This window comes from Triticum dicoccoides, chromosome 7A (genome assembly GCF_002162155.2).
Source record: "Triticum dicoccoides isolate Atlit2015 ecotype Zavitan chromosome 7A, WEW_v2.0, whole genome shotgun sequence".
Classification (NCBI taxonomy): Eukaryota; Viridiplantae; Streptophyta; class Magnoliopsida; order Poales; family Poaceae; genus Triticum; species Triticum dicoccoides.
This window is the reverse complement of record NC_041392.1, coordinates 717,446,362-717,462,427: the sequence shown is the minus strand read 5'-3', so window position 1 is coordinate 717,462,427 and position 16,066 is coordinate 717,446,362. Positions and strand designations below refer to the sequence as shown.

General features: G+C 45.5%; 1 protein-coding gene across 1 annotated transcript; it reads right to left on the bottom strand.

Moving 5' to 3' along the window:
• Positions 1-2,743: 2,743 nt before the first annotated feature.
• On the bottom strand, positions 2,744-3,625 carry LOC119327451 (pterocarpan synthase 1-like). Its single transcript, XM_037600563.1, has 2 exons — positions 3,376-3,625; positions 2,744-3,294 (listed from the first exon to the last, which is right to left on the bottom strand). The coding sequence occupies exons 1-2, from the start codon at positions 3,567-3,569 to the stop codon at positions 2,943-2,945; spliced, it is 546 nt and encodes a 181-aa protein (XP_037456460.1). The 5' UTR covers positions 3,570-3,625; the 3' UTR covers positions 2,744-2,942.
• Positions 3,626-16,066: the final 12,441 nt, after the last annotated feature.

Genomic DNA, 16,066 nt, shown 5'->3' with positions numbered 1-16,066 from the left:
CTGGTCCGCCCGACCAAAACTCACGTACCAAAACCCAATTGAATTGGAGTCAGTTACAGAAAGAAGTTAATTGCGCCACCAACTATGGCCACGTGCACCAATGAGAGAGATGGTCAAGCCCAATTAAATTAGGTATGCACTGGCTGATGCGCCAATTAAGCAAACATATACTCATAATAAGCCGACGTGGTATCAACTGACACTCACGAAAAATCAGGTCATTTTGGGCCCTGATGCTGGCCCATGGATGGGCCACCCGCAATATAGTACACCATCAGGTGGCCCACCCGCACCCCCAAGCATTTACTCCTTCAGTGATCTACCGCCGTAGGTATATGACCTACCGCCGCTGGGTAAAGCAGTAGGATCATTGCCACATAAGGGTAGTCTGGGGTAGTGACGCGTTGACTATGAACCTACCACCGAAGGCAACGGTGATATGTAATGAAACCTAATCGCCGGCCTGTGTGGTGGTCACCAAAATGGTTAAATCCGGGCAAACTTTCGAACCGAGGTTAAATCATGCTAAACTATGACCAAAAGGCCAAAGCAATGATTTTGGCCATCTATTCGCAGGGAGGTGAGGCGTAGGAAAAAGTACCCTCGAACCATTGCCAATCTTGTCCCTAGGTATACTACTACTGCCCTCAGTGGCGGAGCCAGCTCCGCAGGCGAGCCACAGCAAAGTACACGGAGTTGTTGTCTATCAGTTGTTTGCCCCTATAAAATGGTGGTTAGCTCGCCACAGCAAAGTACACGAAGTTGTTGTCTATCAGTTGTTTGCCCCTATAAAATGATGATTAGCTCTCCACTTACTGATATTATTCAAACCAGAATGCATGGCTGAGCCCGGGCAGTTGCCCCGGGTAACCGGGAGGTGGCTCTCCGCCACTAACTGCCCTGAGAACGGATTTGTCTTTTCCTTGCAAAATTTCATTGGAATATTCCATGGATGGCACTTGTCGTACATCATGTTTCTTTTAATAGTTCGGATTGCTTAGCACATGTGTCACATAGTTGTCATATATCATGCCGATGTGAGTTTCCGGCAGTCACGTTTGACCAAACAATTCCCAATAAGCACCACTGGCCAAACCAAGGGCAGTCCTTTTTATTTTATACTAGCAAAAGGGCCCGTGCGTTGCAACGGGAGAAAAAAATTCATAATTTCAAATGGTCATGATCACATTTCGTTGCATCACCGAGATACAATATCTCTCTCAATTTCTCGAAATCATGAACATTTTGAAATTATGAACAATTTGTTAAACTCATGCACATATTTGAAATCGCAAACAACATACTATTACAAATTTCTGAACATTTTCTACAATCAAGAACATTTTTTCAATTTATGAATATTTTTTGCTATTTACAAACATTTTTTAGAAATTGTGAACATTTTTAAGCAATTTTCCTGAACTGGCAAACATTCTATAATCGATGAAAATATTTAGAAATTGGGTGGAATAGTTATTGAATTTGACGAACTTTTTTTGATTTAGCGAACATTTTTGGAAATGCCCGTGCCTTGCAACGGAAAAAAACTATCAAGTTATACATGTGTGGTAGATATAAAAAAGTATGAATCAAATTCACAAAGTATATACAAATCATGTCATGATGCGATAAGACACTTTTAAAATGTAATTTCAAAAAAGAACAATATGATGCTCATCAAGACTTGATTTTTTAAGGCGTCACAACAAAATATTTTGTGGCTGAGCAAACTGCATTGACGGACCCTGCCTGAGCTATACTGATAACTAAAGTGTCTCGTCTGGACTTAGCGTAGCGGTGTTTACCATAACCACTATTGTGATATGAAAATAAGCATAACTGTGTATGGAAGCAAAATAGACATTTAGTCATTTTAATATAGCTTACAAAAACAAACCCTTAGAAAGTTATGTCAATTTTGTTGGGTTCAGCGTTGTACAAAACACGGAAACCCTTTTTTACCCAACGCGAAGGACTAAATAAAATCATAAAACGAGCTATATAGATCTCCTAATAAAACCTTTATGGAACCTACAATTAGTTTTGTTCATTATTTACGGATGTGTTTTAATTTTTGTGAACATTTTCTAAAAGCTGATGGACATGATTTTGAAATTCCTGAATATGCTTTGAATATTGGCTCATTTAAAAAAATCATGAACATTTTTTATTTCATGAAATCATTAGAAATCGTGATTTGTTTATAATTTGTGAGCAATTTTTTAAGTCATGAACATTTTTTGATTTTTAGAATATTTTTTAAATTCACAAACAGTTTACCATTTTCCTACTTTTTTTCAGAACTCGCAATTGTTTGATATTTTGGAAATCCGAAATTAATTTTGAGATAAAAAACCAAAACAGAAATAAAAAAGTAAAAAGAAATAAAAAATAGGGGGCGCCATCAATCCGAAATTTATTTTTAGGGAAAAAACAAAATAGAAATAAAAAAAAGATATAGAAAACAGGGGGCGCCACGACCCGCACATGGGCTGGCCCATTACTGCGCTTGGTAAAAAGAAAGAGAAAAAGCATGAGAACCAGGGATCGAACCCTGGTCTCCTGTGTGGAGCATCGTTGCCTCAGCCATCGCGCTGCTCATGTATTGGTGCTATTATATCGTATCCACCTTTAATAACAGAACCCTGGAGCGATATTAGAAATTAAAAACGAATCGTTTTTGCCACTTACGGGTGGCATTGGTGGGTAATTATTGCCAACTTCAAGGGCATTTTTAATGACGGACGGGCAGAAGCGATAGCCGCTTTATTAGTAGGGAAAGATATACTACTAGAAAATAAAATATGAGTAATAATCTATGCGATGATTGTAGTACTATGACAGCAACTCTCTTTTTATGGGGGCACACATGACAGCAACTCTCGAACAGCTTGCTTCGAAAGTACACACCTTGTACTCCGTTGGTTCCCCGCGCGTGCGTGTCAGCGGGCTAGGGTGAAGTACATGTCGAAGACGACGACGATGGAGGTGTCCGTGGAGCTGAGGAGGCTGCTGACCATGTACCCGCGCGCGAACCGGAGCTTGCCCGTGCCGCCCACGATGCTCCGCTCCGCCGGGCCAGACACCCCGATGTGGCCCAGCGTCGCCAGCGTGGTGCCGCTGTACGCGCCGTAGTCGGAGAAGGCGAAGGTGATGGCCGTGAGCCCGCCGGACTCGTCAAGCGACGCATGGAGCGCCAAGCCCTGCGCCCTGCCAACGAGCCGCGACGCTGGGTCCGGCCCCGCCCGCAGCGCGTTGTCGAACACGTTCAGGTCCCCGAACGTCGACGAGTTCCTGCGCCATATTATTCCACGTGAATATACATGTGATATCTGATATGCGCCGGCAGATGCATACGAAGCTTTGGATGCTTACCTGTGCAGGCTGGCGACGTTGAGGACGGTGGCGTTGGGCGTGCCGGCGTTGACCTCATGGAAGTAGAAGTGAAGGTGGATTTTGAGGCCTTCTTGGTCCGCGGCGGACTCGGCGCCACCACCGCCGATGAGTACCACTACTACTACTACCACCACGCAGAGAGCAGGGAAAGAGGAGCACCGAGCAGCGGCCATGCTCTGGATCAGGCTCCTGTGAGAGTTTGAGCTATCCTGCAGGTTCACCCGCGGTGGTTGCTCTGTTTATCACAAACGCACCCAACTGCTTGCACATGTTTTCGGTGGGGAGTCCCTGTCCTGACGTGTGTAGCTCTTACCAACCAAATGCATTATGCAAGTGAATCGGATGGAACCAGCGGAATCATAACACGAAGAGGTCTGCTTCGGTACACACACACCTCGCTTAACGTATAAGGGCATTTTGGACATACGGTGCTTAACGTATCCCGCGCCGTATGCGGCGTGCCCATACAGGTAGAGCCGAGCGCACGGCTCGAGCCGATACAGCCGGCTCGCATCTACCCTCTTCCCCTCGTGCGAAACAAAAAAACGACGACCTGCGTTGATCACGCGGCCCGTTCCAACGTCGCCCCGCCCCGCCGATCGCCGCCCTTACCCGCCGATCGCCGCCTTTCCCCGCCGATCTAGCCGTGATCACACTGCCAATTCCAACGTCTTCCCGTCCGGCCGATCGCCGCCTTTCCCCGCCGATCGCCGACCATTTTCCCCGTCTTCACCCGGGATCTGGCCGGCGCGGACGTTGTTGGAGTCGCCCGCCGTACGTGATGTCGCCTCCGTGCAGGTCGTCGCGGTGACGTGGCCTACGTGGACGCCGTCGCCGCACGCAACTCCGTGATCAACCTCTCCGGGAACGTCCTCGCCGTCCGCAGCCACGCCAAGCCGGCTGAAGTGCACGTGCACGCCATATAAGCCGTCTAGTTTGTCAAAAAAAATTGTATCTGTAAATAATTATGTGCAATCACTTGTTAGATAAGAAGTTGCCATCTGTATGATCGTAGTACATTTAATTTGAGTTAAAATTGATAGATCAATTTTTATTATAATATTGCAGTGTTGGTTGTGAGATCATTCAATGGATAAAGAAACTGCATTTACGGATCTGTTTTTGGACACGAGTGAGTGGGATGGTAGCGATACTGTTGATCGTACGAATGGTAATGATAGTAAAGATGATGATGATGGCAGCGACAATGAATCCTGGTCGGCGTATGATTATTTACCTGAGGAGGATTTTCAAAAGGAGGAGGGTGCTTGTAGTGAAAACGTAAGTGTCGTGTACAATCTTTTCGTCGGATGAAGAAACATATGGTACTTACATGTGCATATGATTTTTTTATGTGCAGGAGGATATTGACGTCCAGAACGAGGAAAATCATGGTGTTGAATCTTTCGTGGATAACATAAGCCAGGTTTGGTCCAAAATTTAAGATGTCATTGAATAATAAAAACTTGTTGATGACAACTTACACTTGCTTATGTGGAATATTGTAGGCTAACTTTGATGGTTGGAGTGGTGATGATGAATATGAGCATGAGGATGGAGCTTATATGGACATTGAGGAAGCTGAAATCCAGCAACGTGCGCTTGAGACACAGTTGAAGGTTATGGGTATGACATTTGCATCACAATGGGAGCCTACATGTTCTATAATAACTACGCCAAAGACCGTGGATTCAGTATCAGAAAAGATAAGGTGAAACGAGGAAAAGGACTTTCAACCACTGTTCGGTATAGGCGATACATTTGCTTGAGGGCAGGAAAACGTCTCAGTAAATTTTTAAACCCGGAGGGCCGTACCCGCAGGCTAAGACCTGAGACTCGTTGCGAGTGTGGCGCACATTTAGTCGTGAAGTTGGACAATGGACGTGGAGTTTGGTTCGTGGCAGCTTTTATGGATGATCACAACCATTTGTTAGCGAGACCAGATGAGGTGGTATTTCTGCGGTCACATCGAGTGATGGGAGATCATCAGATAGCTGAGATCTTGGCGATGGAAGGAGCTGGGATCAGAAAGCATATCATCGTCGACAACTTCATTAGCAGGTATGGCTCGTATGATAAGTGTGGGTTTCTGAGACGAGACGTGTACAACCTATGTTGCCGAGAAAAAATGAAGTTGATTGCGAAGGGTGATGCGAACACGGCAGTCGGAATTATGAGGAGCAGAAAGGAGAAGGATCCAGACTTTTTCTTTGAGTACGTGCTCGATAAGGAGGGCCGTTTGAAGAGCATGTTCTGGTGCGATGCACAGTCGCGGCGGGACTATTAGTTGTATGGAGATGTGACTGTGTTCGACAACACGTATAAGATGAACAGATATGGTATGATGTTTATCCCCTTTGTTGGTGTAAATAATCACCGTTGCACCATAGTTTTTGGTTGTGCCATTGTGTCCGACGAGACCGAAGCGACGTACATGTGGCTGCTCCAGACATTCCTGAGGGCCAATTGTCAGAAAAAGCCAAGGTCAATCATCACAGATGGAGACGCTGCAATGATACGAGCTATTCGGTTGGTTTTGGTTGATGTGTTGCACCGTCTCTGCTCATGGCACGTGGAAAAAAACATGCAGAAGCACCTTAATTACAAATCGCTAAATGAGTTCAGGGCACTCTTGTACTACTCCACCTCTCCAGCCAACTTTGAGGCGAGATGGCACGCTTTCGTCCGTAAATGGAAGACTAATAAAACAGAAGAGTGGCTGAGCAGGATGTACAGGAAGAGAAGTCTGTGGGCAGCATCATATCTGTCAGATGGTTTTTTTCTGGGTATGTGCAGTAATCAGAGGAGTGAAAGCCTTAACTCTTGTCTTCACCTTCACCTGGACGGCGGTATGACTATTGTTGACCTAGTTGTGCATTATGAGAATTGCATAGTTCGACTACGTGAGAACGAGGCGCATGATGACTGTGTTTTAAATCAGTCATTGCCACCATCAGTCACAGAATATAACGATATTGAGAAGCATGCTGCCGAAGTATTCACTCATTCCAATTTTTATATTCTTCAACAAGATCTGAAGAAGATGGGAGAGCTTGAGATTTTTGAGATGCTAGTGGGAGTTGACTGCCACACCTTCATCGTGACATGGAGAAATAACCGCAAATTTCAGTTCAGCGTGAATTATCGAGCTGAAAACTCTGAAAATACGATAGACTGCAGTTGTGGACGAATGCTTCGGAAAGGATTGTCTTGCAAACACATTCTGTATGTGTTGGTTCATCTGAAAATATCTAAAATACCTAAGTGTTGCATCCTTAAGAGGATGTCGAAAGTTGCGAGAGGTGGACTGCCTGCACAGCGAAAGAGTGACATGTTTGGTTGGGGTTGGACAGGGGCAGAGCAGCGTGCTCTCTATAGTCAACTCAGTATAACAGGAGCTGAAGCTTTTCATGTTGCTTCAAATGATCCATTCGTGTTTGATGAGTTGATGCAGTATCTGCGGAATATAATAGCGAAGAAAAAGGTTCCTGATAATGATGTTGTTGGTAGTAGAAGAAATGTGCATGAGGAGCCACGTCAGCCGGAACAACATGTTGATGTCATAGGTGATCCCGTGAAAGTTTCCACGAAGGGCGCCCCTAAAGAGAGCACGACAGGGCGGGCAAAGAAAGATCCAAATGTTACAAAAAATGGAAGACCGAAATCATTTTCTGAGAAAAAAACCGGTCCTCTTTGTGGCATTTGTAAGAAAGAGGGCCATAGACGGCAAACATGCGCTGAGAATGAAAAGTAAGTTTTACATTATTTTAATTATTTTTTGGGTTCTCTCTTTACAATTGTCTGATGAGTTGTTTACAATTTGTTATGTAGGAACCGGGCATAAAGATGAAGTATTCATAATCAATTGAAGGCACTCGTAATTTCCGTTTATTTGTTTAAGGATAAGAGACATGGCACCTTGAGTTTATTCTTTAAGCCACCTTGTTCGATGGAAGGCACTGGCACTTTCAGTTTATTTGTTTAAGGATTGGAGACATGGAACTTTGAGTTAATCTTTATGCCACCTTGTTCGATGTTATGAGACACGCGATTTCTATTATTATGTGTGAAACATGATATATTTATATGCGTGTCTTACTGCTGTCATGACTTTGTCAACTGATTAACATTTTTTAAATTTAATGTATGTGAAAAAAAATATTTGAAAAAAAGCCCAGCCGTGGCTGGGCGCGCGCACGGACAGTATACTACAACGCCTTCTGGGAGGCTTTTCGGCCGGCGAGCAGGGAGGCCACGTCGTACAACAGGGCATTCATTAGTGTTCTGTAGCGAGCTTGTGAGAAGGCGAAGACGGGAGTATATAAACCGGTCGGCGCGTCTCTCCGCGGGCGAGGTGGGACTAAACTTAGTCGGCACAACGTGCCAGCGTCCCCATCCGCACAAGAAGAGGATCGGCCCACGCGCCCGACGCGCGTCGTTTATGGGCCGACAGATCGCCATATTCCCCCTCGGGATCGTTGCATGTGCCCGCTGGATGGGGCGAGACGAGACCTCTGCCACCGGGCGCGCGGCTGTCGGTCGGTCGACTGCTAGGCCAGCAGACCCGCGCGTGGTGCACGGTGAATCGCGCCAGCCCGCACTAGCGGGACTGCGCGGGCCCGCCACTGCCTCGGCTGTCGGCCACCGCACGGGCTGGGCTGCAATATTCGTCGGATCCAGCGCCGCTGCTGCCAGCACAATTGACGTGGGAAATTGTGCAGATTTTGTCCACATCGCGCCAACTCAGGACGGCGGGGATATTTTATAATAAATAAATGACCGCCGCGAGTAGAAAAAACAACAGTACATATAACATCGTAGCCGCAAACCGATACATTTTAGGACAGCAAATATATTACTTGCCCCGCCGTTCTCCACGCTTCCCTCGCCGCTCCCCTCATCTGAACGGCGGCGGTACCGTTGTTTAGGGTAAGCTTCCGCACTCCTAATCTTCCTACTGCTCGTGCTTACAGTTGCGGTGGTAATGATTGAGTACATGCTTTTGGGGGCTGGATTATGATGTATATGAACCCTAGGCTAAATTTGTACTGTTGTAGTGGTAGTATTTGATGTTCACCTGCACTTCTACTCCAAAAATTTGTGATGTGTCTTTCTATTATTAAGTGCTTGATACTATATTTGAACCTTTTTTTGAGTTGTTGATTTCTTTTTGGTAGAGCTACCAGCTCTTATGGAGATGCTCATGTTGTATGTCTTGTTCTCCATTATTTGTACTTAGCATTCTGTGCAATTAGCTGCCATGACAAGCCATGTTACATATTTATTTATTGCCTCCAACATGTCATCATTTTACTCTGTGCATCTCAGCAAGTATAAATCTGTCAGCTATAAAACTTTGTGAATTTGCTTGATGGTTCCCACTAAACTATAAATCCCCCTTTTGTTTTCAAAGTAAGCCACTGACATCCGGGTCCCACGGCAGTCACGCACACACAAATGCTCCCAGTCATGTGGCCCCTAGCCCACTGGTCATCCTCGATGGCTAGCCAACCTCAGTGTGCCTCTACCAATAACAACAACCCTTTCTGTTATAAAACTATGCAACTTTGCTTGAAGGTTGCCACTAAAAATATAACTTCTATGGCCATGCTTCCTAAAATTTATCTGCATTATGTTGTCAATACTTTCATGCCATGCCTTTTGTTGCTATGACAAGTTTATGTTGCATGGTAAAATCTTGCTCTAAAGTATATAATTGTTTGATGTTAAAAGTAAGTTGCACTTGTGAGCTTCGTTTTGTTTGCTTGTTGTAACCATCATGTCAACACTGTTTGTCATTATAACTGTTTCAACATAACTGTAATTTTCACTAAGTCCTAACCTGTATCAGCAACTTTGCCATTCGAGTTTCGCAGGAAAAAAACTGGAGTTCACAAGGCTGGAGACCTGGAGTTGTGAGGCTAGGAGGCTGATGGCGCTGCTGCTGGCTGGTCCTTCTTCTTCCAGCTTTTGTTCCTCCTTTTTTCTCTACTCGTTGGATTCCTGGCTACATCCCTATGTGCTGTTAATGTATTAAGTTGATCTTTTGAATTTATTGTATTAGATTTAATGTGGAAGTACCTTAATCTCTACGAAAGAGATGTTGGTTCTATGACTGATAATTTCTAGGAGCATGCTTAAATTCAATATTTAGGGATTTTTTTTGAATTGTTTGGATTGCTTACCACATGTGTCACGTGGTCAATATGTAGGGATTATTAACATATGAAAACAACAATTCGATCGACTATGTAAATGTGTACAAAATAATTTTCAAGATAAACTGAAACATGACACGTGCACATGCAATTTGCCAACAGGTCCAGTTGTAGTAGAAAAAGACAGCATGTGCACGTATCCAATCGTGCCTCCTACGATTTTGTTCCATGCTTTTGTCGCCACATGTCTTTGGAAGTAAAAAAAATAAGGTGATTTTCTCATAATAAACCGTTTTGGAGAGAAATTTGCAACCAACTAAAAATATCTACTGCGTGCAACTTGGCCCCCGTGGGGAGATTGGGTCGACTCCTAGATTATAGGATGAGGCCATCGTGATCGTGAGAGAAGAAATCCTTTTTTTCGAGGGAAGGTAGGAATTTTGTGTGGTTACAAAATGGACCTTATTGTAATTAAGGAAATTATTATTTAACAGAAACCTTGCTATTTTCAAGCCATTATAAAAATAACTAAATTGTTTTGGCAAAAAAAAGTTGATTATGGGTTAGTTCGTTTTGTGGACACGTACGTGTAGTGGTGCATGCTGTGGGCCCAGGTGGCTCTAGGTGCATGCAATGTATCATGCTGGCTAGGGGTCCACAAGGTAGTAACCTGGTGAATCGGGGTGGAAGTCTTATGCTAATTCTATTTTGTGGTGTGTGACATATGAGTCTACCCCGGGGGAATTCTTGGGCTTGGGGGCCGCTGTAAGTGGTGTGGGTCTAGTGCGTAAGTGGTGCGCCATGTGAGTCTAGACGGCGGGGGTGCATGGTTTGGATCTAGCTACCTTGAGGTAACGCATCCGGTTTGCGCACTGAGTGCGGGCCCGTTCCTCCATTTTCATCGGTGCTTTCTCTCGGGTCAATGGAGAACAATCCAAACGCGCATGCTAGGTCCCGGCCTTTCTTGGGTCCCGCGTGCCATATTCGGGACAGTTGCCGCATTTCTAGGGTAGTATCATTGGGAATTCACGATTTATACCGCGGCCACATGAAATCATAGCAGGGAATGGGCTAACAATCACATGCTAAGCTCTTTGGTCCATATATATGGGCCATGTGCCACCAAATAGAAGGGCCGCCTCGGAGCCATTGTCCATTGAGAGGAAACGAGTCTGGCCTATGAACGGTGTGCGGGGCCTGCCCCTTCATCTGCTTCAGAACTCCGTGCCACAAGATGTGGACCCTAGCAACCAAGGCGCGTACCGTGCGCCGCACACCAACTGGACCCACACCATACATGCACGCGTGGCCAAGTAGACACTCACCGGTGAACCTTGACAATGTATAAAGACGCATGCGCACTCATTAGCCATCTAGCACCCAGCCATGCACACCTAGCCAGCTTCACTCAAACCGTGAACCGTTTGCCAGGTTCACCCACACCATCCATCCATTATTGACCCCTCCTCGGTTCGTTGGACCTCCGACACGAGTCCCTTCCCTCGGCATTTCAGGTATGTCAAAGCAACACGCGACTACACATATTGCACACCGAGATACGACGTCATTCACTAGTGCCAGCCAAAATGATGGGCACTAGCGCATGGTTAGGATAGAGAAGCCTAGCGGCAAATGATGTCGGCCCGATTGGTTGGGGGTGCATGACATGGGTCCAGATGAAACGCATGGCATCGCATGGATCCACATTCCCCTGCCCAATACCAGACAGCGGGCATATACCAGACGAATCCAAGCGGTCGCTGACGAAGCTTGGAAACCATGTGTTATGTGCATGCTGAATTTCAATATTTAGGAATTATTAACATACGAAAACAATAATTCAAGCGTCTATGTAAAGGTGTACAACATAATTTTCAATAAAAATATGAAACATGACACGTGCACATGCAACTTGCCAACAAGTGCACTTGTAGTACAAAAAGACAACATGTGCACGTATCCCACCATGCCTTCTACAATTTTTGTTCCATATTTTTTCGCCACATATCTTTGGAAGGAAAAACAAAAGAATGTGATTTTCCCATAAAAAACCGTGATGGCGAGATGGTTGCAACCAACCAAGATAGATAGTGCGTGGAAGTTGTCCCCCGTGGGGAGATCGGAATGACCACTCCTAGATTATAGGGCGAGGCCACCGTGAACGTGATCGTGAGAGGGTGAAGAAGGATTCGTTTTTTCGAGGGAAAGGAAGTAATTTTGTGGGTTTACAAAAAGGAATGCACCCCTTTTTGAGGGACAACAAATGCACGTTATAATGTGTAATTAATGAAATTATAATTTAACAGAAACCTTGCTATTTTCAAGCAATTTAAAAACAACTTACTTGTTTTGGCAAAAAAATGTTGATAATGTGTAGTCCATTTTTTGGACACTTACGTGTAGTGGTGCATGTTGTGGAAATCGGGGTGGAAGTCTTGTGCTAAGCTATTTTGCGGGGTGCGGCATATGAGTCTACACGGGGAATGGTTGGCTTGGGGGCCGGCGTAAGTGATGTGGGTCTAGTGTCTAAGTGGTGCACCACGTGGGTCTAGACGGCGGGGGTGCATGGTTTGGATCTAACTACCTTGAGGTAACGTGTCCGGTTTGCGCAATGAATGCGGGCCCATTCCTCCATTTTCGTCGATGCTCTCTCTTGGGTCAACGGAGAACAATCTAAAAGTGCATGCAAGGTCCTGGCCTTTCTCGGAGCCCGCGCTTGCCATATTCGGGACATTTGCCGCATTTCTAGGGCAGTATCCTCGGAAATTCAGGATCTATACCGCGGCCACATGAAATCACAGCAGGGATTGGGGGTGACAGATCCATGCTAAGCTCTGGTCCATATATGTGCCATGTGCGACCAATGGGCAGGGCCGCCTCAGAGCCATTGTTAAGGGCAAAAAGTGTCGGGTCTCGTCTGCCGCCGCTATAATCCGTGCAAATTCATAAGGGGTCCAAATTTCTTGGGAACTTTCGCGGTGTGGGTGTGGTCGAACATCGAGAGCGACACGCATAAGCCTTCACATAGGTTGTGTGTAAACGAGACCAAAACACATCCCGGAGCTAGCCATCGAGAGGGAACAAGTCCTGCTTGTGGACGAAGACCGGGGCCCGCCCCTTCATCTGCTTCAGAACTCTGTGTCGCAAGTTTTGGGCCCTACCCACCAAGGCACATCCCGTGTGCCGAACGCAAACTGGACCCACACCATGCATGCACGCATGGCCACGTAGACAACCACCATTCAACCTTGACAATGTACAGATGACGCATGCGCACTCATTAGCCATCTAGCCCCCCATCCATGCAAACCTAGCCACCTAAACTCAAACCATGCACCGTTAGCCAGGTTGACCCACACCATACATCCAGCATTGACCCCACCATGGTTCGTTGGACCTTCGACGAGTCCCTTCGGTATGCCAGGCACGCCAAAGAGACACATGGCTTCACATATTGCATACCGGGATCCGACGTCATTCACTAGTGCTAGCAAACCTGTCCGCATGAGCATCTCTGCGCATGGTGGACACTAGCTTGTTGTTTGGATCGAGAAGGCTAGCGGCGCATGTTTTGGCCCGGTTGGCTCGGGGTGCATGATATGGGTCCAGACGAAACACATGGCATCGCGTGGATCAACATTCCCCTCCTCGGTACCGGACATCGGATATATGGCAGACGAATCCGCGCGGTTGCTGACGAAGTTTTGTCACATCCATTTCCCATTCCATAGTTTGCAAAGTTTTACAACATATTTTAGGACAAATATAAAACATGACACATGCAGATGAAACAAGCCTACCAATTCAGTTGTCCCACTGTATGACTTTGTTCTGTGTAATGAGGGGGCAGTTGCATTACACAATTTTTTGAAGGGAAGTTGCATTACTCCTAAATCATGGATGTGTACGATCGGGCTATTCATTTTAGTGAGAAGTGAGAAGTTACATTTTGACGAGGCAAGACGTGTTGGTGTGAACAATGCACAGGGAGGTGTGAACGTGGCAACAACTCCTTTTGACTGCCCACGACTAAATCGGCGGCTCCGCTTCCCCATAGCACGCTCCGCTTCCCCATTAGCATTTATCACATCGCCGCTGCCCTCTTCCCGTCCTCTTCCCCATCTACAAATTCGAGGGTTTTCTCCTCCCATGCCTCACCACTCGCCTGCCCACCCCGCCGCTGCTCCCTTCCCGCCGCTGCACCTCCGCCGTCGAGATGCCCAAGCGCACCATAGGAGGGAGGGCCGACGCCATGGCGCACGAAGCATCCAAGCGCCGTGCGAAGCTGCACATGGAGAAACCCCTCCCCGCTGGCGAGGGGTCCAGCCGGCAGCAGGGCGGCCGTGGCGTCGTCGACCACGTCCAGGCTCCGGTGCAGGTGTCACCTACGCCGGAGCAGGTGACTCCTCTGCCACGCCATCTGCCTCCTCTGCCGCAGCCCGTGGTCAACGTCGACGGCGACGACGATGAAGAAGAGGTCAGTCCTATTTTAGGAAATATCCTAGGTTTCCTTGTTCAGTCCCTTATCTATTTTTGGGCATGGATAGGGTTTCTGCTTTTCTTCCATCTATGAGATCTGTACCTAGATTCGTTAGATCAGGTAGGTTTGGTCCACATGGGTGCATGGGTGTGGGGGTCGACTCCTCATTGCATAGGTTATCTTTTTTTTAAGATCTACCAACCACTCCGATCCATGGCTCTCGTGCATCCAAAATGTGTTGATGCCAAATTTTAAGATAGATCTACCAACCACCCGAAATTATTTGCCCCAAAATTCTTATATATGGTTCTTTTATTTTAAATGTACTAAAATTGGTGTAGTTTATGCACTAAACTTCATGTCAATTTGTATAAAACTAGCCTCTTACGCTTAATCCAGCAGACACATTTTTGTCGTTCAATTTGCTCTACACCAATTGCTTGATTCCTGGAGTCCAATTACCATAGGATGTAATATTATTGACTTGTTATCATCCCTATTTGAAATATATTATTTGGTTGCTTATTTTCATCATAATATTTTCTGCAAGTAAAGGATAACAACACCATGCCTTGTTTACGAAAATGTCATACTAAATAATCTTCATTTTCTGTCATTCATGTCTGTACTGTCAGTATGATGAAAAAAAATATTTTCACATGAACATTTTAGCTATTACGTACTCCAAACTCTTTAATTTCTTGAGTAACAGAAGCAGAGGCAGAAGAATGCCTTCTGGACTCAAAAGCCAACTTGATCTCAGCCGTTTGAAATATATTGTTGTGGTTTTGGTTTGCAATATTAATTTTTGAACACCCAACTTTGAAATCCTGGATCCGAAGCTGTGTTGCTAGGTTGCATTAGTTTAGGCATGTATATGACATTTTTGATCTATATAAAATATTCTGCTATTTATGTGGGACCAGGTAGCTGCTCTGGCTCCTCAGACGGAGCAGGTGACGCCTCCTGTGCCCGAGCCTGTGGTTGTCGTCGATGTCAACAAAGAAGACGTTAGTCATCTATCTCCTTTAATTTTTTGTAAAATCCTAGGTGTGCTCTGGTCAATCATAGGTGTCAACCTAGATTCGTTAGATCCGTTAGGTTTCAGGGCGGATCCACATGGGTGCATGGGTGTGGGGGTCGGCTCCTCATTGTATAGGTTATCTTTATTTAAGATCTACGAACCACTCGGATCTCATGGTTCTCGTGCATCCAAAATGTGTTGATGCCAAATTTTGATAGCAGCAGCACCGGTACAGACGTACAGTACTACACCCGAATTTTTTTTGGCCGAAATTTCTTATATATGGTACTTGACCGGCATGAAACTGTCCTTGCACAGCCATTTATGTGGGCCCCGGTAGCTGCTCTGGCTGCTCAGACAGAGCAGGTGTCTCCTCTGCCGCGGGTGACGCCTCCAGTGCCCGGGCCTGTGGTCGCTGGCGACGTCAACAAAGACGACGTTAGTCATCTATCTCCTTTAGTTTTTTGTAAAATCCTAGCTGTGCTCTGGTCAGTCCTTTTCTCTATTTTTGGGGAAGGCCAGGGTTTCTTTTTATCTTTGATCGATGGACTCCATATCAATATTCTGTAGATTTGTTAGGTAACTAGCTAGGTTACATGTGTTGAGCCCTGTATAGGCAATATTTTGATGTAGATAAATTATTCTGCTAATAAAGCCACCTAGGCTTGGTGACTATGATAATACAAATACGTAGCTTGACCTTGGAATTGAATTTCCTACGTAGGTGATTGTGAAAATATTTTCTGCAACTGAAGGATAACAACACCATGCCTTGTTTATGAAAATGTCATATTGTATGGTCATGAAGTAAATAATCTTCATTTTCTGTCATTCATGTCGGTACTGTCATTACGATGGACTAAGAATCTTTTCACATGTAAATTTTAGATATTACTCCCTTCATTTGAAAAATATTGTTGTGGTTTTAGTTTGCAATATAAATTTTTGAACACCCAAGTATGAAATCTTGGATCCGCAGCTGTGTAGCTAGATTACATTTATTGAGGC

What these genes read in the sequence shown, in the direction of transcription:
- LOC119327451 (XM_037600563.1), bottom strand. Translation starts at nt 3,569, where the DNA reads ATGGCCGCTGCTCGGTGCTCCTCTTTCCCTGCTCTCTGCGTGGTGGTA. An exon ending in AACGTCGCCAGCCTGCACAG is followed by an intron (nt 3,295 to 3,375) that starts GTAAGCATCCAA and finishes AATATGGCGCAG; the next exon opens with GAACTCGTCGACGTTCGGGG.